The sequence below is a fragment of the Patella vulgata genome, chromosome 3, assembly GCF_932274485.2.
Source record: "Patella vulgata chromosome 3, xgPatVulg1.2, whole genome shotgun sequence".
Lineage (NCBI taxonomy): Eukaryota > Metazoa > Mollusca > Gastropoda > Patellidae > Patella > Patella vulgata.
The window spans coordinates 13,346,751-13,374,002 of NC_065881.2; the positions used below are offsets into that span (position 1 = coordinate 13,346,751).

Consider the following 27,252-nt stretch of genomic DNA (forward strand, 5'->3'; position numbering starts at 1 on the left):
GGTCATTTTGGGATTAACATATGGTTCAATTTTATTACAATAATTTACTTGCGGGTAGGGGTCATTAGCTGTGGCGGGACCAGGGGACCCGAAGAAAATTCATGAGGCTGGACTGGTGACAACTCCTAGTTACGTGTAAGCGAGGAATCGAAACCACACCACTTGACTCACTGACAGACCTTATGATCCAACGCGATCGTTTTTAACCATTCTGGGGTCACGGTTGCTAAGTGGGTAAGACGCTGGCTCGCTAGCCTGGAGGTAGGGCGTTCGATCACTGCATTGGCCAAGAAAGTTCATCCAGATTTTCCGGCGTGGTTCCCCCTTGTCAGTGATGCAGGACGGTGGGCCTGACAAGGACAGCTGTCTAGTCGTTCAGATGGGACGAAAAACCGAGGTCCCGTGTATATATTGGCGTGCACGTAAAAGATCCCTTGGCAGTTGGAATTCGATATAAGAGTAGGCCGTAGCGCCGCTGCCCGGGCAAAATTTCCCTCATAGCACACTGTGTGGCGTATGCCCGTCTTCATTAGCCCAGCTTAGGAGCAGAACAGTAAGACGTTAAACCCCATTTCATTTCATTTCGATAAACCATTCGGTTACACCCCCCCCCCATCCCCAACCTGAGATTAAAAAGATATTGTGATGATGATATAATTGAACTCTTATTATTTCCTTTTATAGCCAACTTCACCTCTTTTTTTTCTCTAGTTCGATGGTAAAATGGGATGAAAATATTGTATATAACCTTGAACTAAAAATAGCGCATAAAACCTTGAGCGAATATTAGAAACATAATTTAACGTATCATGTTTTTTTAGTCTGTGAAATGAAATGAGCTAGTTTAGCTTCCACTAGACACAAACTAGTTTAATTGTATTGTAATAATTCGCTAGTGCGTAGGGGTCTTTAGCAGTGGGAGAAAACCGGGGGACACTGAGAAAACCCACGAGGTTGGACAGGCGACCTTAATCCTTGTCATGTACAAGCGGGGAATCGAAACCACGCCATTTGACTCAATGGTAGACTTGATCATGCATTAAAGTGGACGTTAAACCCCACTTCTCTCTGCCCATGAATTTAAGACCTAGAGCCTTTAACCACCGCACCCCCGCACCATATACAAACATTGTTATATTGACTAATTATTGAAGGATCACCCATCAGTGATCAAGTAAATTCCGTCAGCTGTCACTACTTATGATGCTATCCAGAAAACCATCATGCTTCTGGTGCTAGCTTAGCTTGATACAAAAATAATTACCATTGATTGTTCGACAGTTTGATGTAAGATTAACCTTGAAAGACTAGCGGGGAGGGATGAGAGTGGGGGTAGGGGGGATCCCGCTTGAGAACCCTTAAACCATCAATGTTTTTTTTTTACTCCGATGTGTATGCGAGCAGGGTGTTTTACTTGAATGTTGGACAAATAAAATGATTTTGCCCCGACACTGCCACTATGAGCTACACTTATTTGGATTTCTAATTTGCAGGGGAACACTTTAAAAGCGGTATACGGGGGCTCTATTGGCATGCTTTGGACTATTCAGCTATCCACCCCACCGAATAAAAATAAAAACAACATCATTATATACATTAGTAGTAAATTGTGTTTTAATAATTCTAAAACCGTATAAAAATTACATTTGTATAAAAACATTTAAAATACATTGGTATAAATCGAACATTTAAAATATAATATTCAAAAAAAAGTGTAGATACATGTACTGAGGTCCAAATACAAGAATACCATGTTCAGACATTAAGACGGACCTGAAACATAGACTAACATATTACCCGTTCTAGTATTTACAATGTAATTTGTGTAACAGAGGGGGGTTGCTCATGGTCGATCTGTTACATCGTTACGTGTGGTTTTAGGAGTCTCGGTTACTCAGTCAGCATAACGCTGGACCAATATCCTGGAGGTCCCCAGCCCAGCGTTGGTCGAAAGATTCCGATGAACTTTCGCGGACAGTACCGAGACAGCCCCTAACACAATGTGAACACTACATCAAATCATGACCAGTCAAGGTTCGAGCACAATTTAGATTTTAGAGCACAATTATTTAGCACATCGTGATCGTAATACCCACTTAAAATTCACGTACATCGCTACAGGGTACACAATATTGCACTTTCATTAATTCAAATACAGTGTAATTAAAACACTGATGCAGGACACGGAAACAAAACTTTGATTTTGGGCCGCTTAAGCTCTCAAATGGAAATAACACACAATTGCTAAAGGGCTGCAACTCCAATGATTTTGATTTAAATGTGATAGAAATTCATATTAGTATGTTTAATTGAATACACACCATGACAAGCCACCAGTGGTTTTAACCACTGTCTTGGTTGGTTGTTACTGATCCCGGAAATTTATAAACTCGCGCATTTCACCATCGGTTATTTCACACAGTTCAAACATTAACGTAGAGATAGTTCTTAGTGACACATGTACCTGAGACGGGCACAATGTAAGGACAAATACACAAACGATCAGAATGAATTTTTAATGCCTCAGCATACAACAGCTTTTGTATCTGAGAGCTGAAAGAAGTAATCTAGCAACTTCAGCTGTGCCTTTTTGATTCAGAGTTTTATCATCCGCATAGAGAGAACTCTTCAAGGCACCGGAGACGGACAGAAAGGATGGTTCAGATGAAATATATTCACAGTTGAAATCGCAACAGAGCATCTGCAACATGGTGTTGATTCGCAAAATTGATCGATTGTATGAAAGTGATAGACGTGGTATTAAGCCAATAAACTTAATGATTGCCCGGGGAAATCTCTGCCGGATAACCAAAATAAGTTGGATATAATCAGCTTCACATCTACTCACATTAAGTCCTGGACCAGCGAAATTAGTCTCGGCCAAAACTACAAAGTTTAAAGTATAGAACGAAGCTTCACATCTGCATATAAAGTCATAGATGTCGTTTATGGACGCACCGGGTAGGGTACGTATTTCTGTGTTACCGGTACTGTCCAGGCGCCAGGGGCTGACACGTTGCATAACAGTCGTGCCAACTAAAATATTGGTTTTATCGTCTAAGGGTCTGATGTGATCAAATCGCGTTGTCTGTTCTGTATTCAGAGACTGGTCAATGCTGTATGAATAGTTCTTCCATGTCATTGTACTACCCATGTCTCTTACATTATCCTTCTTCCTCTCGTCCTTCTGAGAATCTTCAACTTCCTGGTTCAGCATTTCGTTGGTGGCGGACAATTCTTGTATTTGAACAGCTTGTAATCGTATTTGTGTTTTCAACTCTGTTACGGATTCTTCATGCTCTTTGTTTTGCTTTTCCATTTTAGTTTTCAATTCATTTTCACTAATTCTGCCATCCTTGAGCAACAATTCTAACGTGTCGTTGATGTTGGACAATTTGTCGACTTCGTCCTTCTGTAATTTCACTTGGGTATGAAGCGTTGCCATGGATTCTTCATCGTCAAGACGCTTGACTTTGGTCTCAAATTTACTACACATAACATCTATGATTTTCTGTTCAAGCTTCTTGTTGGTGGTGGACAATCTGTTGATTTCATCTTTCTGTACTTCCATCTGATTTCTGAGATCCACCACAGACTCTTCACATAGCTGACTTTTTGAAATCGATTCCTTCTTAACCTTAATTTTACAAACAATGCAATCTATATTTTTCTGGTTGGAGGATGACAATCGGTTGATCTCATCTGTCTGCAACTGCACCTGCTTCTTAAGTTCCGTTAGTTCTATTTGAGACTCTTCGTATTTCTGGCTTAAATTATCCATTTTATTTTGCATCTCCACACTACCAACGATGACATCTTTGTTTTCCTGTTCTAATTTTTGGTTGGTGACTGACAATTGATGGATTTCTTCCTTCTGGATTTTTAACTGGTGTCGAAGCTCTGTCACCACTACCAAGGACTCTTCATAACCAGTAGGCCCGTTTATCTGTTGATGCTGGATGTCCGTGTCAATTGATACTCCAGTTTTACAAACACAGCCATCTCTGGTTTTCTGTTCTAACGTTTGCTGGGAGATAGACAATTGTTCAAGTTCCTGCAGATGAAGCTTTATCCGATTTTGAAGTTCGATTAATGACTCCTCGTACTTCTTGACTTGTTCATTATGCTTATTTGTCAGCTTCTGGATAGTTTCCGTCAGCGATTCACAAGAGTTCTTCAGTTCCCAGTTCTGTGTCTTCAAACTGGTATACTGTGAATTCAAGGTTTGCCTATCGGTATTTGCCTCCGTCAGCAGGTTTGTCTGTAGAGCTAAATCCTCATTCAGGTTTGTAATGACGTCTTCTAAATCCGAAATGGTTTGATTCAGGTTTGAACTTTGGGAATGGGACTTCGATAGTTTGTCCGTCTTTTTTATCTGGAATTTTGATTTAAACTTGCTGGTTAAAGATCTGAAGGACGGTCTTCGTCTTCTGGTCTCGACATTCGAAATGTTGTTGTTGTCGACGATCGAAGACACGTCTTCGGTGGTGTCGCGATTAGTATTTTCTTTCTTTGTCACAAAGTCTCTTGGGTTAAGGTTTTGTTGGCCATTTATATATAAATCAATCGCAGTCGAATAACTGTCTGCCATTTTGCTTTCAGGCTTTGGAAAATGTCCGATACAGAATAAGGTTGGCCCTTATGAGTATTCAGCAAAACTATCACTAAATCATATTTCGGGCACAGCTTCTTTTTGTCTGCGATATCACTTCGGTGGAAGCGGACGTTAAATAAAGCAATTCCACACACACCTGCAGTTATCAACTATCTGACTCGAGATGCATCTGCTTTAAATCGAGATCTTGTCACGAAGGTCTAATCTGAAAATACAACAAAGTGAACAACAGATAATGAACGAAATGGAATGGGGTTTAATTTTATTTTCTGCACTGATTAGACAGATCAAGACCGGGTGCACGCCATACATTGTGATATAAGGGAACCAAAGTGAACCAATATCCTACACACTGAGCCACCGCGCTTCCAGTAAACAAATCATATTCTACAGTGACTCGTGAACGACAATACAGTTGGTCAAGTGCTGTTGAGATGGGGTGGGGGGCAGGCCAGTGATATATTACACAAAAGCGCAGGAGAGGTTTTCAAGTGGGCTGTGGATTGGAGAGAAATCTTATTATCGGTTTATCTTTATGGTAACAGATTTCTAATGATCTTGTTCGAACGCATCCTGTTTGGGGGTTAGCTGTACCCGGACCTTCTGTGCGTTAAGGAACGGTGTCGCATCGTTTGGTTGGGGCGATACAAACACAATGGAGTCAGGTGTACACGTTGACGTGCACTTATTGAAAGGGATCCTTGGCAGTTAGCTGTACGGTTAAAGGTTATCTCCAACATGTACACTGTCGTCTTCATTATCCCGGTTGGTGCGTTATGTTAAACCCATGCACTTAATTTCCAGTTGCAATGTGCTTGAACCTCAAGATTGTTTAATGTTTTAGAGAAAGAGAAATGGTGTTTAACGCCCACTCGACACAAACTAGGTCATTTCGGGACTAACATATGGTTTAATTTTATTTCAATAATTCGCTTGCGCGTAGGTGTCTTTAGCAGTGGGAGGAAACCGGAGGACCCGGAGAAAACCCACAAGGTTGGACAGGCGACCCTAATCCTTGTCACGTACAACCGGGGATTCGAAACTACGCCAGTTGACTCAATGACAGGCCTTATGATACAGCACGCACGTGCTAACCATCCCCCCCCCCCCGTTTAATGTTATATCTGTAATACTGAAGTCTACGTGTTAAGATATCGAAGGATTATTTTACTTTAGAAATCCTAAGAAAATAATAGTTATAGTTATTCAAAGGACAGACGTCCCTATTCGTATCATACTTAAAATGCAATTACGATTAAGCTGATTTATCAATATCTCCAGAAAAACACCAGTGGTAATACTCCGTATGATGTTTTTCTTTCGACAAAACTTCTCAGTGAATCATTTACGATTTTTTGGTGGGTGTAAATAAACGTTTAGCTACGCCTCCAGGGGATTAACCCTGCTTACAATATTATCAATTTATTATAATTCTAGTGTAAACTTACACATTGTGTACTCTTCTTTCCTAATCTATTCTTGGCTGCCATGGAGAGATAGTTCAATTAAATGAGTATGAAATTTACATACATGTTTTGGCTACATGTAGGAGCCCGATAAAGTTGTTATTTATATAGGCCACGATTAACGCGAACATGTTTTTGATATCAAAATAATAAAACTGTATGACGAAACAGTAATATAATAGATGGATAAAAAAACCTATACAATGTATGTATAAATACTTTCGCCGGAATGTATCTTTAATTAATAATAACAAGGGCCTTTTTGTGAATAATCCCGCTTAGTATTTATAAGTAATGGTTGTGCAAACCATTATTTTCACTGATCAGAAAGTGTTATACGGGTTATCCACAATTGATTCTATTATTGGAAGATTATCCAAATAATCTAAACAGAATATATAAACATCAACTAAATTAAAGATATAGTACCTAGTGAGCAGTTAAAAACATCAATAATACAACTTGAACATCTTCATAACTTGTCTTGTCCGAAATATCTTTTTTCTCTGCACACACAAAAAATGGCGGGTAGTTATATGGGATCAGTTATTGAATGCAGGTTGAACTTCCGGATTCCAAGGGGACCATTTCCTATTTCTATTATGACATATTACTCTCGATAATCCAGCCCAATACTAAGTCTTGTGCCTAAAGTACAATAATACACGCCTGGATGTGTGAGACTAATGGAACTTGATTTGAAGCAGCATGTGTCATTAATTCACAGCTTGAAATAAATTACATAATTAATCTATCCAGATTGTAATCCCTAATTAAGCCAATCGTCCTTTGAGTGATTTTAAATCCCTTACAGAACAACATTGTGACAAGGTTGAATCTCTAAAAGGAATATCAGTCAAATAATGGTTTAAGAGAGAGAGAGAGAGAGAGAGAAAGAGAGAGAGAGAGATGGGGTTTAACGTCCACTTCACTCGACACAAACAAGCTCATTTCGGGACTAACACATGGTTCAATTTTATTTCAATAGTTCACTTGCGCGCAGGGGTCTTTAGCAGTGGGAAGAAACTGGAGGACCCTGAGAAACCCCACGATGTTGGACAGGCGACCATTCTCCCTGTCACGTACAACCGGGGAATCCAAACAACGCCAGTCGACCCAATGATGACAGACCTTATGATACAGCACGCACATGCTAACCATTCAGCCATCCCATCCAATCCCCCTAATGGTTTGAGGAATCATTATGTAAATTGAAACATTCTGATATTGACGGAATATAATATTCTTCCAGCTTCTAACGGACGTCAAGTCAACCGAAAATTCACACGGGTAAAGATTTAATGTGAATATAAATGAGACCCCCCCCCCCCCCCGCAATACTGAATTGATAGTTTGTATTTCTAAATCCATATTGAACTCCGTACGAATTACGGGAATTAATATGCCTGCAAGTGTAAATTAAAGAAGAAATTGTTCATAATAATATGACATTCATTTAGTTTGATGGAACAAAAACCTTAGGAGAATCATCTTTAATAGAAGGCTTGATCTCGCCTTAACTACGTAGATGTTGTAAAACTCGAGGTCGTTGCTTCAGGAACATGTAGGAGAATGAATTAACTTGTCATCCAACGCGCAGGTTTGGACAAATGATACAGGTATGTGAATATAGTAGGCTGTATTCTGTATATATTTGCCTACTATATTCACATACCTGTACCATTTCCTTGATAAAGACAAGAGCATCCTCGTCGAAACATCGTTTGGTATTAAACTCAGTAATTGTGTCACGATAAAATTTTACCTCGTGACCTTCAGGTTATCGAGCTAATGCTACTCCCACTGCTCCCACCATACATTCACTTATTGTCCCCCGCCTTTCGAAGAAAGCAGGGGACTATTAAAATGGGTTCGCCCGTCCGTCCGTCTGTCTGTCTGCCCGTCACACTTTTTGGGACACAATAACTCTCTTTCTAATTGAGCTAGAATGTTCAAACTTGGTGTAGATGTTTATTAGGTCAAAGCCTTGATGGAGTTCGAAGATGAGCATTTTCTGCTTAGGGTAAGCAGAGATAAGCAATTTGACTGGTTGATGCTTTGGGACACGATAACTTTAGTTCTAATTAAGTGAGAGTGATGAAAATTGGTGTATAGTTTCATTACATCAATACATTGACTAAGTTCGATAATAAGCATTTTCTGCTCAGGGTAAGCAGAGCGATAATCAATTTGATTGGCCAAGATTTTGGAACACAATAACTCTCCTTCTAATTGAGTTAGAATGTTCAAACTTGGTGTAGGTGTTTATTACATCAATACCTTGACTAAGTTCAATAATGAACATTTTCTGCTGAGGGTAAGCAGAGCGATAAGCAATTTGATTGGTCTAGACTTTGGAACACAATAACTCTCCTTCTCATTGAGGTAGAAAGTTCAAACTTGGTGTAGGCATTCATTAGTTGAATCCCTTGATGGAGTTCGATGATGAACATTGTCTGCAATCTGATTGGTTGATGCTTTAGGGGCATGCTAACTTTGGTTAAAATGAAGTGAGAGCGATGAAACTCTGAATATAGATTCATTATATCATTACCTTGACTAAGTTAGATTGTGCGAATTTTCTGCCTGGGCTAAGGAGCGATAAGCAATTTGATTGGGCAAGACTTTGGAACATAAAAACTCTGCTTTTAATTGAGGTAGAATGCTTAAACCTGATGTAGATGTTCATTAGGTGAATGCCTTGACTGATTTCAATGATTAACATTTCAAGCTAAAGCTAAGCAGAGCTAATCAATTTCATTGGTCGATGTTTTGGGACAAGATAATCTTGATTCTATCTGATAGAGAGTGATGAAACTTAGTGTGTAGTTTGATTGCTGGATACTTTTGAAAAAAATAAATGTGTGATTAATTAATATGTGTCATCTATTTATTTTGGGATTTTGGATGGGGACATCAGCCTCACTGTTGGCTTGTTTAAACATAAATATAAATACAATAATATATATATCTTTAAAAAAGAACAAAAAACATAATTTTATTCTTTTTATAAAAACATAACAATAAATGATGAGAAACATGTCAACAATATGTTCAAAAATCTGTATATTTTATAAACTTTGAGAGGTGTAGGTTTTAAACTCAATCGCTACCACTTTCAAGACACCTCAGTTCTCACACCCACACAGGGCAGACTATAATTTGAAATGTTGTGCTGTATAAATTTGGGGCAGGGGTTGTTAGCACCTGTCATAAGGCCTGTCATTGAGTCAACTGGCGTGGTTTCGAATTCCTGGGTTGTACGTGACAAGGAGTAGGGTCGCATGTCCAACCTTGTGGGTATTCTCCAGGTCCTCCGGTTTTCTCCCACTGCTAAAGACCCCTACGCGCAAGCGAATTATTGAAATAAAATTGAACCATATGTTAGTCCCGAAATGACCTAGTTTGTGTCAAGTGGACGTTAAAACTTCTCTCTCTCTCTCTGTATAAATTCAAGAATTGTTTTTATTATAGCTTTAAAAAGTCTCTTTCATACCATCACACATTCACAGAACAGAATTCAGTTTGAAATGTTGCCCTTTCTAAAGGCAAGAATTATTATTATAATTATAGCTTTAACAGTCTGTATAGGACCAATAGTGTTTCACAGACAGGCTTGTATCCTTTTGCTGCTATCAAAGCCTGGAATAGTACTCAACTTGTCCAACGTTTAACAACTATATATATATATATCATTATTGTTAATTAATTAATATTCTGACTGATAGTTTTGTCTTTTGTCGGTACGTTTATTAAACACATAATTCAGTATTAAACTCAACTTGGACGTAACTATGCATGGAGGTAACAATAAGGTTGAAACATAACAATCCAACTGGAAGAAATGGTATGTGCCTTAATACTTGTTACAACCCCTTCTGTTTCGTATAGCCCCCCTTAGCAAAAAATTGTACGTGACTTTAACACTCGTTATATATTATATTTTCTTCTGTTCCTTGCGTATTGTCATATAGATGGTCACAGTAGTTCTTAGCATAAAGTGGATTCTGTCATGAGAACTGAAGCTGATTCTATCATGAGATGAAGTGGATTCTATCACGAGAACTGAAGCTGATTCTATCACGAGAACTGAAGCTGATTCTATCACAAGATAAAGTTGATTCTATCACGAGAACTGAAGCTGATTCTATCACGAGAACTGAAACTGATTGCAACGCAAGAGATGGAATTTATTCTATCACATAGATTGTATTCCCAGAATTGAAGTAGATTTTTTCCCAAGAGTTGAAATATATTTTATCACAAGAATTCAAGTAGTCTATCACGAGAACTGAAGTAGATTTTATCACAAGTGTCCAAGTAGATTTTATCACAAATCTGTCATTGAGTCAACTGAGGTGGTTTCAATTCCCAGTCTGTACACATGGTTTCGATTCCCAGCCTGCACATGACAACGAATGGGGCCCTCTGTACAACCTCGTGGGCTTTATCCGGTTTTCTCCCACTGCTAAAGACCCCTATGCCTGCGAAATTATTGAAATAAAATTGAACCGTATGTTAGTCCCGAAATGACCTGGCGTGTGGATGTTTAGACCACATGTCTCACAAACACTTAAGAATGCAGACATTTTATCATGAGAATTGCAGAAGATCAGCTCTACAGAACTCCCCTGTATCTAGATTTTTAGCCATTAGTTGATATGGTTGAGCGTTGGGTGTTGCGTGTTGAACATACAATCTGTTTATACAACAGTCCTGAAACGAAAATAAAACAAAAGGATGCATTATGTAATGAAATGAAATGGGGTTTAACGTCCTACTGCTTCTGCACCCAATGGACTAATGAAAAAAGACAGACACCATACAGTGTGCTAAATTGGGGATGTTGCCCTTGTATCAAATTACAACTGTCAAGGTTTCTTTTACGTACACACCAATGTGTTCACAAGACCTCTTTTTTTTTCTTCCCATGCAAAAGACTACACGTTGTCCTTTGTCAGACCTGCCAACCAGCACCACTGACATTGGGGAACCTCGCCGAAAAATCCTGATGAACTTTATCCGTCAACACAGGTTTTGATTCCCTGCTTGTACGCTCCCACTGCTAGAGACCCCTGCACGCAAGCATATTATTGAAATAAAGTTGAACCATATGCTAGTCCCGAAATGACCTAGTTTGTGTCGAGTGGACATTAAACCCCATTTCTCTCTGTCTGCACAAATTGATCCATTCGTGATTCCAATCATCTAGGGTTCTTTAAATGCATGCCAACATGTACACATGACCTCTGTCCTGCATCATTGAAAACACCAGGTACCAGATTCACAAAGAATTTACTCAAAATTGTTCACCTTATATTATATAAAATATAGCCCTTTCTAAAACTGTTCTTGTTTTAATGGGGGGTCGGATGGCTGAATGGTTAGCACGCTGTATCATAAAGTCTGTCATTGAGTCGACTGGCGTGGTTTTGAATCCCCGGTTGTACGTGGCCTGTCCAACCTCGTGGGTTTTCTCCGGGGCTTCCGGTTTCCTCCCACTGCTAAAGACCCCTACGCGCAAGCGAATTATGTAAATAAAATTAAACCATGTTAGTCCCGAAATGACCTAGTTTGTGTTGAGTGGACGTTAAACCCTATTTCTCTCTCCCTCTCTCTTGTTTTAATGTATCAAATACATTTAATAAGAAACTATGTGCAAAGTTTTGTGCTTCTGGATCAAAGATATTTCTCATAAACTAAACAGTGAATGAAAGTTGAGTAAATTCTGAGAATGCTTTGTGGACTAAGTGCCAGGATCAAACTGGAACCTCCAGGTTAGTAATCCAGTACCTCACTCACTTGAAGCAACCAAGTGGTGTATTTGTCATATAAATACAGTTAGTATTATCTCCCTTTATCAAATAACTCTATTTTGTACAAATTATTACAATGTCCGGCAGGGCCTAAAATAAGGTTAAATTTTCAGAGCACGGATTTAGAGTTGACCGCCCGCGAGCGCCACAGGCGCGAAACGCGCCGGCGGGTGGTCTGCCCCCCCCCCCCAGAAAATTTTGAAAATTCGAGCTCCGGTTTCCCATCCATATTTCAATACTTAAAATCGCAGATAACACCGAAAATAAGTCAAAAACAAACTTTTTCAAAGTGAAAGTGAAATGACGGTCAAGGTCGCAGCGGAGCGGACTGGATACCAAGCCTACTGAAAAACCTGACTAGTATGCTGATGCACTCACTCGCGACTACCTCGGATGAGTCGAGTGAGTGCCAGGTGATCTGATCTGATCTGTGCAACTGACCACACCACAAGAACACAAGAAGAAACACCCAATTAGAGGTCAGGAGGCAATGCTGACTACACTTTTTTAGAGCACTACACCATTTTTCTGAGCACAGTTTTCTTATTTTCGAAGCACGGATTTTTTATTTCGAGGCACGTTCGTGCTCCAAGGCACATTATTTTAGGCCCTGATGTCCGGACCATATTATAATCTCTCCTGCACCAACCCGGGATAACCAGGATAATAATTATAGGAAATGAATGAGAGAGAGAGAGGGTTAACCGCCACTGGACACAAACTAGGTCATTTTGGGACTAACATAACATGTGATTCAATTTTATTTCAACAATTTGCTTGCGAGGGATCTTTAGCAGTGGGAGGAAACCAGAGGATCGAGAGAAAACCCACGAGGTTGAGCAAGCGATCCTACTCCTTGTCACGTTCAACTGGGGAATCGAAATCACGCCACTTGACTCAATGACAGATCTTATGATACAACGCGCACGTGCTAACCATTTGGCCATCCAACCCGCCTTGACATGAAATGAAATCATGTTTCTGCACCAACCGGCATACACTGTACAGTGTACTATAAGGAAAAGTTTGCCCAGACAGCGGCATATTCGCTTACTCTTTGTCGAGTTCCAAATCTGTAATACATGCACTGCATGGTCTGTTATCAAGGCATGTATCAGAGTTACATTCCACCTATCTCATGGTGGTGTTGGTGTTTTTATATTGTCTCCATAGGGTGCTGAGCAATGCTTCAATTGATCAGGGGAGCCACGGTAGGACATTGGCTCGCTAACCTAAAGGTCCTGTGTTTGATCCTTTTTTTAGGAGTTGACAATATTGTAGTTTTTGAAAGGTTGAAAATCCCAGACAATCAGAGACTTTAAGATATTTCTCATTACTTAAATATATTACTTAATGTCAAATAATGTTACTTACTGTTAAATATTGTTACTTTAATATGTTACTTACTGTTAAATAATGTTACTTACTGTTAAATATTGTTACTTTAATATGTTACTTACTGTTAAATATTGTTACTTACTGTTAAATATGTTACTTACTTGTTAAATATTGTTACTTACTGTTAAATATTGTTATTTATTGTTAAATATTGTTACTTACTGTTATATATGTTACTTACTTGTTAAATATGTTACTTTCTGTTAAATATGTTACTTTCTGTTAAATATGTTACTTTCTGTTAAATAATGTTATTTACTTTTATATATGTTACTTACTTGTTAAATAATGTTACTTACTGTTAAATATGTTACTTACTTGTTAAATAATTTTACTTACTGTTAAATAATGTTACTTATTGTTAAATAATGTTACATACTGTTAACCCTTTCAATGCTAGACGTAAATCCACTGCCTGTGCTAGACCCGTTTTTGAGGAAAAAAGGGGGGTTGGAACTGAATGCCAAACAGTACTTATGGAAGCTTTTATGAAAAATCTTTTTGTTTGTTGGGATGGGCATGAGGTTGGGCTAAGAGGAAAAAATAGAATTTTGGAAATTTGCATAATAATGTAGTCACGTGACGTCATGGTGGCCATTTTGGATTTCTCATTTTTCACTAAAGCTAACACAAAAACGAATTTTTCTCCATGAAATACCGGTACTTATGAGATATTGTTTTTTTCACTGGATTTTGATAAAGATATATAAAATGAACAAAAATATCAATAGCAGCCATGAGCAATGCCACCACGTACACGCGCATCACGTCTCCTGCTGCCATGACCACGTGCGGATTGCAATACCTTGTTTTCACTTTCACTTTCATTCCCAAGTCCCATATCATTATCAATATAGTCAATCAATAGATCTACACGTTCGGGACTCAGGAATTGCCTACGTCCTTTACGATCCAGCAGGTCAGCATTATTATCAACATCAGAATTATTGTCAGAATCTACTGCAGACACAGGGCTATCGTGTTCACATTGAGCTTGTTCATCATGCACGGGAGACATAGCCATAGGCGGAACGTCACGCAACAAATCACACACGTACTTCATAATACCAATCACTGTCCTCACTACTATCATTATCAAGTAACTGGAAACGAATTATGTGTATCACCCGCCTCGAAATTGTCCACATGTTGGTCTGCAAGACGTCATTCACGACTTCGTCGAGAGTGCATCGTCTACGTTGTCACTATGCACTCCGTCATTTTACGGTTTGCCGCTTTGAAACATGTGGAAATAAGTTCTAGTGTATAGAAAATACAATATATGGCACTTGCAGTTACGGTACTAATTTTAGCGAGGGCTTTACTGAGTACACGGTAATACCGGGTACGTGTATTTTAACAACATTTTATAATACCCGGTACTACCGGGTACACGCAATGAAAGGGTTAAATATGTTCCATACTGTTATATATGTTCCATACTGTTATATATGTTCCATACTGTTAAATATGTTCCATACTGTTAAATACATTACTCACTGTTAAATATTGTTACTTACAGTTAAATACTGTTAAATGATGTTACTTTCTGTTAAATACAGTTAAATAATGTTACTTACTGTTAAATAATGTACAGCAGCCGATGAAACATGAGCGCATCCATTTAAATATATCTCTTCTAAATCATGACAACTATTAGCGAGGGCGAAGATACTGGCATCGGTCAGGTTGTTGATTCCTGATAAAACTAAACTCTTTAATGGACAACATCGAGCTAACTCTATCAACGCTGAATCTGTTATCTGGAAAAACAATCAACAGAATGATTAGGACCTCTTTAAAAAAAACAACTAGGATCAATCATCAAGTTCAAAATATCATCACTTGCCTACAAGAGTCTGGGCAAAAGTACCTGTGCGATATCTTGAAAATGAGATTTCCACAACAGTAGTGAACGTTGATGTGTTGATGATTGTACCAATGAAAGGAATGCAGTTAAAGATAAGAATCTACACAATGCTTTAGTCATTTACTGAAAAATATATGGTAATTTTTTCTATGGTCACATGTGCATTGCTATGCGAGAAAGGGAGAGAGAGACAAACAAATTAGGTCATTTCGGGACTAACATATGGTTCAATTTTATTTCAATAATTTGCTTGTGCATAAGGGTCTTTTTAGCAGTGGGAGGAAACCGGAGAACCCAGAGAAAACCCACCACGAGATTGGACAGGTGACCCTACTCCTTGTCAGGTACAACAGGGGAAAAAAACCATGCCAGTTGACTCAATGTCAGAACTTATGATATAGCGCGCATGTGCTAACCATACAGCCATCCCCCCCACCCCCCGCAATTCTATGCATGAGAATTTAAACTGGTATAGGTTTTCTTTGTGTATATCAATGTGTACCATCCCAGGTGCGATGTGGGCTTGCAAAATCCAAGTGTGCTTTAAGGGAAATTTTGCCCACACAGCAGCACTACAGCCTACTCTTATATCGAATTCCAGCTGTCAAGGGTTCTTTTACGTGCACACCAATGTGCACACAGGACCCCAGTTTTCCATCCAATCCCAATGACTAGACACTGTTCTTGAAATGCCCTCAATCCTGTGCAAATGACATAAGAAAACCATGCTGGAAAATCCTGAGAAACTTTCGCAGCCAACACCAGGAGCGAACCCAAGAACACCAGGCTAGACAACCAGCGTCTTACTCATTGAGCCACCACAACTCCATTCAAAAGTTATTGTTTCAGAAACATGAAATATTTTTTTAGGATACCCTCTAAAATATAAAAAAAATCTTACCAGCCTACAGCCCTTTAGACTGATTTTGTTCAAGGAAAAACAGTTTTCTACTAAACTAAAGATGACATCATTGGTGACCCCTGACACACCCCCAAGGTCAAACTTCTGGAGGTTAATACAGGTTTGAACCACTAGGTAAATGACTTTAAGACTCGTCTACAAAATACACAGGAAATATTTCAGAGTATATTTTGGTTTAAAGTTGCTGATTGTATTTCCCTTGTGAAGTACAAGATTGTGAAACTTACATAATCTCTAAAAGGAGAGAGAGAGAGAGAAATGGTTCAATTTTTGATTTCAATAATTCGCTTGTGCATAGGGGTCTTTAGCAGTGGGAGGAAACCAGAGGACCCGTAGAAAACCCACGAGGTTGGACAGGCGACCCCACTCCTTGTCACGTACAACCAGTGACTCGAAACCCCGCCAGTTGACTCAATGGCAGGCCTTATGATACATCTCTAAAAGGAATATCAGTACAAAAATGAGCACCCTTGCAATGAGAGAGAGAGAGAGAGAGAGAGAGAGAGAGAGAGTAACATATGGTTCAATTTTATTTCAATGACAGACGCTAACACGCACACGCTAACCATTCGGCTATCAACCCCCCCACCCCGCTACGTCACTGCATCAATCTTTTTACAGAGGTAATGCGAAAGCCTTCTTTTAAGATGACCGACTTTTATAGTCACATCCAGTATAGGTCCACTATGAAGTTACATCATAAGCCATCAATAGCACATGTATTGTTTTCATTGGACGTAGTAACACTAACTAGTCCAGACAGCAAAATTGTTGCTGTTTACTTATTTTACGCCTTTGCGTACTATTTCATTTACCTATTTACACTAAATAGGAAATATTTTTTTATCCAGATATACTATTTTTTTTCTCAATAATTTAAAAAATTCTTTTAGAATTTATTTTGCAGAAGAAAGAAAGTTAATATTGAGAGCTAATTAACTCGCCCCGATGTCATCCCTTTCAGTGATAGTAGCTGCAAAGCGAATATTTACTGCTGATCAGTTTGAGAGTTGAAACCAATCTGATTAAAACACACATTCTATTTTGTTTTGATTTTATAGTTCAAGGGGGAACCACACCACAAAAAATTCTGATAAACTGTCTCATCAGCCAACACAGGGATTGAACACGGGACCTTCAGGTTAGCGAGCCAACGTCTTACTCACTGAGCATCCCACCCCACCCGCAAAAAAAATAAAAAAAATATGGACAAACCTGTTTACAATTCACTGAGAGATTAACTATTTTACTGGCACGTTTACGATCTTGAAAGAGAGGTATTAAAGTTTCTCCTGTCACATCTGCTAACATACTGATCTTGAGAGATTCTAGATTATGACAATATTTAGATATGGCCGCCACTCCAACATCTGTTAAATTCTTGGTAAATCCACCATAACCGCTGACATCCAACAAAACCAGATCTTTTCCTATCTTCTCTAAAACCTGACAACAGAGAACATATTTTGATACTGATGGCAGACAGAAGAAGTAAGCAACAGGCCTAGCGTATCTAGTGGCCCACTGAAGCTAATTTGTCCTGCCAGCAATATAACGGATTAGAATCACATTACACAATAGTTAATAATTCTTTAATCACGGCTGGGATCTATTCTCAATGTAGACAATAGCAAAATTTGGAACAATGTGCTATTATCTAGCAAACAATGTCACTCATTGTCAGTTTTGTTTGTACATCAATTCTGTTTTTTCCTGTCATCCATATATAAGTCATTGTGGAGTATTAAGTCGAAGCCCCGACTTCTACGGAAAAAAGTACTGATTTGTTTACAGTATTTACCTTTGAAAGAGTTTCATCATTTAAAGCTGTCACACCACAGAGATGAACTGAACGAAGTCTGGTTAATCTTTCTAAACTTTCTACAAATATTGTTTGATTATCCAGTAATAAACCACATATAGTCAGATCAGTTAAACATTTGGGTAAAATCCACAACACTTCGTTGTCTGGATAATCACGCAATTTATTACAATAGGATAAGTCTAGATCTTCCAGTCTTGTACAGCCTTGAAATAACTTTAAAAAAAGATAGAAAATTTCTAATACTACATATAAATTGTTATTCACGTCAAAGTTATACTTTCTTGGTAGTAAGAGATAGAAATGGAGTTTAACGTCCACTCAACACGATGTTGATCATTTCAGGACTAAAATAGGCTATAGTTCAATTTTATTTCAATAATTCGCTTGTGTGTAAGGGGACTTTAGCAGTGGGAGAAAACTGAAGACCTACAGCAAACACATGAGGTTGAACAAGCGACCCTATTCCTTGTCATGTACAAGCTGTTCCTCATGCAAAATCACGTGTCACCACGCCCTTGATCCTGGGGTGACATGCATTGTTGCACTGTCAATTATTTAAAATTGAAAACATTTCGGGCATTACTTAAAATTGAAAACATTTCGAGAATGTTAGTTACCGGTATTCACATCAATTTTCTTGGCGATATAAATTATATACATTATTAATAACAAAATTAACTACCTTAATTAAGGCGTCTTTTCCAATCCGCGTACATCCTTCTAAATTTAATCTGATAACAAAAAATAAAACTAGATAATTATATATTTATGTCTTCTTTTTTCTGCTCCAACAGAGCTAATTGGCATACACCATGCAGTTTGCTATAGGGGAAACTGCCAAGACAGGTGCACTTTTGCCTATTATTTCAAACTGAAACTGCCAAGGGTTCTTAAACGTGCACAGGACCTAGCTTTTTTGTCGTCTCATCCCACATATCTAGATGCTATTGCTTGCTAGGCTCCCCCTATAATACACTTCTGCTAATTGGAAACCATGGCGGTAAATCTTTACCATTATATTTTAATTCAAACAAGCCAACAGTGAGGCTGATGTCCCCCGCCGAAATAGGAAAATAATTAGAGGACACATATAAATTTATCACAAATTATCTTTTACAAAGTATTGAACAATCAAACAGTATATCTTTACTTATAGTCTAAGCATACAATGTTTTTGATGGAATAATTATAGCATATTACGGGGAAAACACGACGGACGAACCCATTTTAATAGTCCCCTGCTTTCTTCGAAAGGCGGGGGACAATAAGCATACACACCAATTTTGAACATTTTAACTCAATTCGAAGGAGAGTTATTGTGTTCCAAAGTCTCAGCAAATCAAATTGCTTATCGCTCTGCTTAATCTGAGCAGAAAATGCTCATTATCGATCTTAGTCAAGGTATTACTGTAATGAAACTATACACCAAGTTTCATCACTCTCACTTAATTAGAACTAAAGTTATAGTGTCCCAAAGCATCAACCAATCAAATTGTTTATCTACTTAATTAGAACTAAAGTTATAGTGTCCCAAAGCATCAACCAATCAAATTGTTTATCTCTGCTTACCCTAAGCGGAACGGACAGACAAACAGACAGACGGACGAACCCATTTTAATAGTTCCCTGCTTTCTTCGAAAGGCGGGGGACAATAAGCATGAACATTTACTCAATTCGAAGATCAACCAATCAAATTGTTTATCTCTGCTTACCATAAGCGGAACGGACAGACAGACAAACAGACAGACGGACGAACCCATTTTAATAGTTCCCTGCTTTCTTCGAAAGGCGGGGGACAATCAAAGTAGGAGAGTTATTGTTTTCCAAAGTCTCGACCAATCAAATTGCGTATCGCTCTGCTTACCCTGAGCAGAAAATGCTCAATTATCAAACTTAGTCAAGGTATTACTGTAATGAAACTATACACCAAGTTTCATCAATCTCACTTAATTAGAACTAAAGTTATCGTGTCCCAAAGCATCAACCAATCAAATTGCTTATCTCTGCTTACCCTAAGCGGAAAATGCTCATCTTCGAACTCCATCAAGGCATTGACCTAATCAACACATACACCAAGTTTGAACATTCTAGCTCAATTAGGAAGAGAGTTATCGTGCCCCAAAGTATCAACCAATCAAATTGCTTATCTCTGCTTACCCTAAGCGGAAAATGCTCATCTTCGAACTCCATCAAGGCATTGACCTAATAAACACATACACCAAGTTTGAACATTCTAGCTCAATTAAAAGTTATCGTGTCCCAAAGCATCAACCAATCAAATTGCTTATCTCTGCTTACCCTAAGCGGAAAATGCTCATCTTCGAACTCCATCAAGGCATTGACCTAATCAACACATACACCAAGTTTGAACATTCTAGCCCAATTAGGAAGAGAGTTATCGTGTCCCAAAGCATCAACCAATCAAATTGCTTATCTCTGCTTACCCTAAGCGGAAAATGCTCATCTTCGAACTCCATCAAGGCATTGACCTAATAAACACATACACCAAGTTTGAACATTCTAGCTCAATTAGGAAGAGAGTTATTGTGTCCCAAAAAGTGTGACGGACAGACAGACGGACAGACAGACGGATGGACAGACAGACGGACAGACAGACAGACGGACGAACCCATTTTAATAGTCCCCTGCTTTCTTCAAAAGGCGGGGGACAAAAAAAGAAAAAGGGAGTTTTAGGAAACTTACTTTCTGAGGTTCGGACAATAAAGAGATAAATTATTCAGACAAACATCATTGGTGGTATGTAAACAAGCATCAAATTCTTCCTGTTGAAAGAAAACATACAACATAAAACTTAATAAAAGACAGCAAGAAATTCTAATATTACAAATAAATTGTTATTTACAATCCATGAGATTGGACAGATTCCTTGTATCTTATAATAAGCTAAAGCGCACTTCTAAGACCTCACAACTACAGGCAAACGCCATGCAGTGCGTTATTACTGAAATGTTAACAAGACATGGGACCTAGTTATCCGTCAAATTACCCCCCCCCCTCCACCCTTGGTAATTGTGCTATTTTTTATCAACCAATCAATAAATTCCATAAATAGAAAGCGAGTGGGTGAAGGGAAATAACTCTCATTTTGTTGCAACTAAGATTTTTGAATCGTTGTTGTAAACTTTGTCAAAATATTTTAGGACATCTATTTGTGTGACTGTCACTTTGGTTTTAAATCTCTTGCAAACTTTCTCATAATCGAGCTTACAAGCCGTTATATTATCGTGAAAGTAAACTATCAGGCTAAGACTAATATGTAATGTGTTTTTTTTTTTGGTTTGTAGAATCAAGGGGGGGTTGGATGGCCAAATGGTTAGCATGCGTGTGCTGTATCATAAGGCCTGTCATTGAGTCAACTGGCGTGGTTTCAAATCCCTGGTTGTACGTGACAAGGAGTAGGGTCGCCTGTCCAACCTACTGCTAAAGACCCCTACGCGCAAGCGAATTATTGAAATAAAATTAAACCATATGTTAGTCCCGAAATGACCTAGTTTGTGTCAAGTGGACGTTAAACTCTCTTTCTCTCTCTTTGTAGAATCAACATATTTGACCAGTGAAATCATCAAGGGAAGATAATTAGACTTCATTAATACCCTATGTATGGAGCTAGGGGTTAGTGGAGTAGAACAGAACACTACAACAGTGGATACTGAGGATGTTACTTACTAGTGAATCTTGTAAATTTTGTGCAACATGTTGATATACAGTTGAATCTACGCCAGTTTTTCCTCCCAGAATTAAAACACGAATGGATGGATTATTTGCTGTTAATATTTTCACACCTGTAATACATGGTTATATATGGTTAAAACTTTATATACACATGGACAATATTCTTTAGCAGATGGACAATATTCTTTAGCACATGGACAATATACTTTAGCACATGGACAATATTCTTTAGCACATGGCCAATATACTTTACCTGAAACTAGGTCTTCTTAGACTTGGGTTTGAGGTGGTATAAGGCACAGTAACTGTATATATTCAGGGATATAGTATGTCTTTTAACAAAAAAGGTGAATTGAAACAGTGGCATTCCTGTCAACTGTTCTTCCACGTCCCACCGTAGTCTGTCCAACCTCATGGGTTCCCCCCCCCCCAAGACCTTTGGTTACCTCCCATGGCTAAAGACCTGCATGCGCAAGCATATTATTGAAATAAAATTGAACCATATGTTAGTCCCAAATTAAGCTAGTTTGTGTTGAGTGGATGTTACCTCACATCCCTCTCTCTCTCTCTACATCCTATTCCAATGACTAGACGATGTACCTTGCCAGACCCTCTGTCCTGCACTACGCACACCTGTGGTGGCTCCCAGACCAACTTAACTACTCCCATAGAAGCCACTCCTACTCAGCGACATCTCCTTGTAGGGGCCACGATAAATGCCCCCTTCTCCCCTATAAATTCTTTGGCTGCATCTGTTTAATAAACGGTCACGCCTCTAACATGGCCAGAAGTCACAATCTTAGATTATGAATCTAACAAAACATTAATTTCAGTGCTGTCACTGAGATTTTATTAGGAGGTCACTCATGAAATTTTCCCTTGCATGAATGCTGAATACTGTAATTGACCTTCAGCTACAATCAACACAAAGAAGTCCAGCCAATTTCCTCACCTTCCGTTTTTAAATTTGTACAATTTTTTAAATTTACTTTCCATAGTTTCTGTGATTTCAGCTGATTAAAACAACTAGATGTTAATAAAGGTAGTTTGATTAATTCTAATATTTCTAACTCTGTCTGATCTCTAGTTATACTCTCAATTCCTACATCTGAAATAATAAAAAAAACATGGATACTGTACTGACATTATAAAATATGGTTGCTGTACTGATATATAAAACGTGACTGTTGTACTGACATTATAAAACATGGCTGTTGTACTGACATAAAACATGGCTGTTGTAATGACATTATAAAACATGGCTGTTGTAGTTGTACTGCCTCTAAACAAATTATGGACACTGTACTGACATTATAAAAAAACACTTTATAAAACATGGATACAGTATTGACTTCATAAAAGAAATAGATATGGTACTGACATTATAAAAACATAGATACCGTATGTACTGTCATTATAAAAACATGTATACTGTACTGACCTACAAAACATGAATATTGTACTGACATTCAAATGGGAGAAAAAACCCACTGTTCTTCCATCTACAAACTGGAAACCGTGACAGTTAGGAAATGCCACATTACAGAACTTTTGATATGGCTACACAAGGAGAAAGCACAGACAATATGGCTGCAAGCCTGGAAATAAGGCACCTGTCACAGACAATGTCAGGCTTTGTCAGGCACAAAACCTCTAGTACCTGTCATTTTGTCCGGCACTGATTTGTATTTTTTACTGATATTATTAATACATGTCCGGCACTAAGTTGAAAATGTCAGGTACTATTTCATTAGTGCCTGACATTTTGTCAGGTACATCTAAAACCGTTATTTCCAGGCCTGTATGGCTGACATTATATTATTAGCCTATCTGCCATTACTTTAATATGTTATCATTTTTGTTTAAAGTCTATAAAGTGATTGTCTTTAATTAAAGGAGCTAAATCACTATTTTTTACCCCTAGAAATGAACACAAATGGGTCGCAAGGCATATAACGATGTAATATGCATGTATATAAACTGATTTACATTGAACTGGACAATTTCTGTTTTTACTGTAATTTCTCATCAGTTATGTTCGACGAAATACGTGGAGAGTCTGAATTGAATGGCAGTCTTTGGCATCTGGTTATTCCAGTCTACAGCTGTAGTATTCATCAAGTTTCTTCATACAACTGGCACTCGAAAGCATTCTGGCACACGATTTATGTCTTTAAATATTGGATATCAGAAGCCCATTTTTTCACAGTAAGATAGCAACATGAATGTTGATTTAAACTGACCAATAAGTTGTATTTGCAATGTCGAAGACTGTGGATGATATTCAGTTAAAGACTTGGCTCCTTTAAGCAAGGGGGATCACATGGCTAAGTGGGTGTTCGATCCCTGCATTGGCCGAGAAAGTTTATCCAGATTTTCCGGCGTGGTTCCCCCTTGTCAGTGATGCAGGACAGAGGGCATGACAAGGACAGCTGTCTAGTCGATCGGATGGGACGAAAAACCAATGTCCCGTGTACACATTGGCGTGCACGTAAAAGATCCCTTGACAGTTGGAATTCGATATAAGAGTAGGCCGTAGTGCCGCTGTCCGGGCAAAATTTCCCTCATAGCACACTGTATGGCTTATGCCCATCTTCATTAGCCCAGTTCGGAGCAGAACAGTAGGACATTAAACCCCATTTCATTTCATTTCATTTCATTTCCTTTAAGCAAGTATGGTCTTAACTTAACTGTATTATAATCTTTGGGTGCAAATAAGCTTATTAAGAATAGTCCGAAAACTTTTGGTGATAAATTAATATTTACAATTACTATTTTTACCTGTAACTAACTGACAACCATGTATATTTAAAAACTGTAATCTACATCGTGATCTGGCTAGTTTCTCCAACAAATCGTCCGTCACCTGATGACATTTATAAAACACTATCGTACGTAGACTTGAACAAAATACGTTCTGTACCACATATGGTATATTAGTCTCATACAACAAGTCATGATAAGCCAGTCTTTTTATTAACAGTTCTTTATGTACAGTTGGTAAACGGACTGGAAGATCTGAGAAATTTTGAAGATTTTTTGTAATGCAGATGAGACACAGATCGTGCAATCGTTTCACCATTCTCGAATTATTTGTCACTTCCCCGTCCTGTAAAAAAAGAGTAAAACTTTATTAAAGATGCATTATGTGTGTGTGTGTGAGAGCGAGCGAGAGAGAGAGAGAGAGAGAGAGAGAGAGAGAGAGTTTAACTCAACTTGACACAAACTAGGTCATTTTGGACTAACACATGTTCAATTTTATTTCAACAATTCGCTTGTGTGTAGGGGTCTTTAACAGTGGGAGGAAACCAGAGAAAACACACAAGGCTGGACTGGCGACCCTACTCCTTGTCATGTTCAACCGGGGAATGGAAACCATGCCAGTTGACTCAATGACAGACCTTATGATACAGCGTGCACATGCTAACCATTCACCCATCCAAGCCCCTGATGCATTATGTAAGAACTAATTTGGCTCATTGCAGGTCTTCATTTCGGCTTTAAATGTTATACATGTATAAAATATTATATAGACATTTATACACATTACAAGCCTATAATCTACTCTCTAGATCATCATTGGATGGCAGAGATTTAAACAGATTGAAACATGATTGCCATTTAATGATTTAATTTAAAAATGGTGAATCAAGGCTGAATCTTGAATAACAAGTAACGTTGCTACAATAACAAACAATCTATGCTACATCCAGGTGCGGATCCAGTTTGAAGTGGCGAACAATTTGTGGGAAAGGAGTACAAAAATACTTAAAAATGGTAGTGATCCCCATCGTAATTTACTCCGAAACGAGCCGGTTGGTGACTTGGTTGATTGCCTGTCAGTCCGCCCACCGAGGGCCGGCTTCGCACTCCCAAGTAAGGGCAGCACCCCCACCCACCCCTTTCTGAAAATTCTGGATCCGCCCCCGACACCTTGTCAAAACTTAGCTCAGAAAAGTAATTGAATGAAATTTTCAATATATTCATTTTGCATTATCTATCTTTGAAGTACTATAGCAAGAACAGACAGCTCTTCATCTAAATCTTACATAATGTATCTTTAAGTTCTCCTAAAGGTTCCCCACAGGGCTTTTTATTCAGCATGAATTGACTCTTGGCTGTCAATATGATCATGTGAAGAACTTACATGTACTTGCTAGACAATTTACATGCCAAGAGATGAGAAAATGAAATTTCGTTTCGTCATATATGGCCGAGTTACGTAAATTTGTGCGTTAATCTATATTTAGATTTCAATGGTTTCTGCCAAGCTGTTTAGCAAAAGGGAACATATTTTTAACAGCATGTTGTGTTGCACAAACTGACTCCAGCGAGGTAAGCAAGGTCTTATTTTTTCACTAAAATATTCCTTTACATTGTTCATGTGTTCACAGAGACTGACACACAAGCGTTTAGCAGTAAAAAGTTGCCCAGTAAAATTGACTGGGGGCCAATACAAGGTTTCAATAGGACGGTTCCTGAACGTACAGGGTGAGTGTAATGAGCTGATCATGAATCACAATACGTATCGTGATTGCATTGGCAATACCCAGCACTACTGGAAAAATCGTTTGGATGTGACAAATAATTTGGTATGTGGCGAGAGAGAGAGCGTTGGAGGATACCGGAGGACCCGGAGAAAACCCACGAGGTGGGACAGGCGACCCTACTCCTTGTGACATACAAACGAATGGAAACCATGCCATTGACTCAATGACAGACCACAGGAATCTGACCTTCTATCCATATATATATGCATACACCATGTCGTACCAGACAATATATAATAAAAAACAATATATATTGTCTGGTACGACATGGTGTATGCATATATATACGGATCGAAGGTCAGATTCCTGTGGACAGACCTTATCATTATTCATACAGTGTGGTATAGTTACCCAGACCATCCCTGAAAATTTCAAGTCTCTATGACAATGCTTACTGCTACTTACTAGTATATAATACATGTAGGCCTACTACTTAAGTCACAGTGCAATCCCAGATCCTGCAGCTGTACATAATGTTAATTATGTTGATGTGCACGTAAAAGAATCCCTGACAGTGACAGAATTTGAAGTTCGAGTAAAATCTTCTCTGGGTTAAAATTCAAAAATGCAGGACGTTAACAAAGTTAAACCACATTTTATTTCATCATTTCTATTAAAAAAACTAAATTCTTTTTTTTTAGTATGCCTATTTTGCAATAATTTGCAATAGTTAGTCTTTTACTTTTAGTCAAAGACTATTTTAAAACAAAATGTTATATTTCTGATTCAATAATTACGACTCATATTTACAACCCTGGTGTCTAGATTGTTCATTATACTTACGTGTTAATTCCAACCCAGTTTAAAACAGTCACAGATGATATACAATTTGAATACCTTTCACATTACTGATACGATTTTATACGACAACTTGTTTGTTACTAAAACGGGAACTACTAAAAATAGACATAACTCATTTCCTGTTTGTGTAGTCTTGATCTGACAAGTCTCAATATAACGGTAAAGCAAGAAAAAGGCGATTGGCGTGAAAAATCGGACTGGAAATGGGATGTCTAAAATTCTCTCCAAATAAAAGGACCCTTTTCATCCCATTTCCAGATTGTAAAAATTTTGTTTTTCAGAGAGGTAATGCGAAG

The 27,252-nt window shown here is 38.3% G+C and overlaps 2 protein-coding genes across 2 annotated transcripts; both read right to left on the reverse strand.

Moving 5' to 3' along the window:
- Positions 1-1,633: 1,633 nt before the first annotated feature.
- LOC126816165 (paramyosin) lies at positions 1,634-6,598 on the reverse strand. Its single transcript, XM_050542411.2, has 2 exons — positions 6,511-6,598; positions 1,634-4,820 (listed from the first exon to the last, which is right to left on the reverse strand). The coding sequence occupies exon 2, from the start codon at positions 4,589-4,591 to the stop codon at positions 2,516-2,518; it is 2,076 nt and encodes a 691-aa protein (XP_050398368.1). The 5' UTR covers positions 4,592-4,820; positions 6,511-6,598; the 3' UTR covers positions 1,634-2,515.
- A 2,451-nt stretch (positions 6,599-9,049) lies between these two features.
- LOC126816173 (F-box/LRR-repeat protein 20) lies at positions 9,050-27,044 on the reverse strand. The gene is made up of 11 exons (XM_050542429.2): positions 26,939-27,044; positions 24,387-24,714; positions 22,558-22,713; positions 21,600-21,715; positions 20,616-20,695; positions 18,595-18,643; positions 17,889-18,125; positions 17,303-17,533; positions 16,067-16,222; positions 14,876-15,058; positions 9,050-10,797 (listed from the first exon to the last, which is right to left on the reverse strand). The coding sequence occupies exons 2-11, from the start codon at positions 24,685-24,687 to the stop codon at positions 10,675-10,677; spliced, it is 1,632 nt and encodes a 543-aa protein (XP_050398386.1). The 5' UTR covers positions 24,688-24,714; positions 26,939-27,044; the 3' UTR covers positions 9,050-10,674.
- Positions 27,045-27,252: the final 208 nt, after the last annotated feature.

Excerpts from the sequence above, each read along its gene's own strand:
- LOC126816165 (XM_050542411.2), bottom strand. The coding sequence starts at position 4,591 with ATGGCAGACAGTTATTCGACTGCGATTGATTTATATATAAATGGCCAA.
- LOC126816173 (XM_050542429.2), bottom strand. The coding sequence starts at position 24,687 with ATGGTGAAACGATTGCACGATCTGTGTCTCATCTGCATTACAAAAAAT. Across the intron at positions 22,714-24,386 it reads TGGTTGTCAGTTAGTTACAG|ATGTAGGAATTGAGAGTATA; the intron begins GTAAAAATAGTA and ends TTATTATTTCAG. Across the intron at positions 21,716-22,557 it reads TACAAATTTAAAAACGGAAG|GTGTGAAAATATTAACAGCA; the intron begins GTGAGGAAATTG and ends CATGTATTACAG.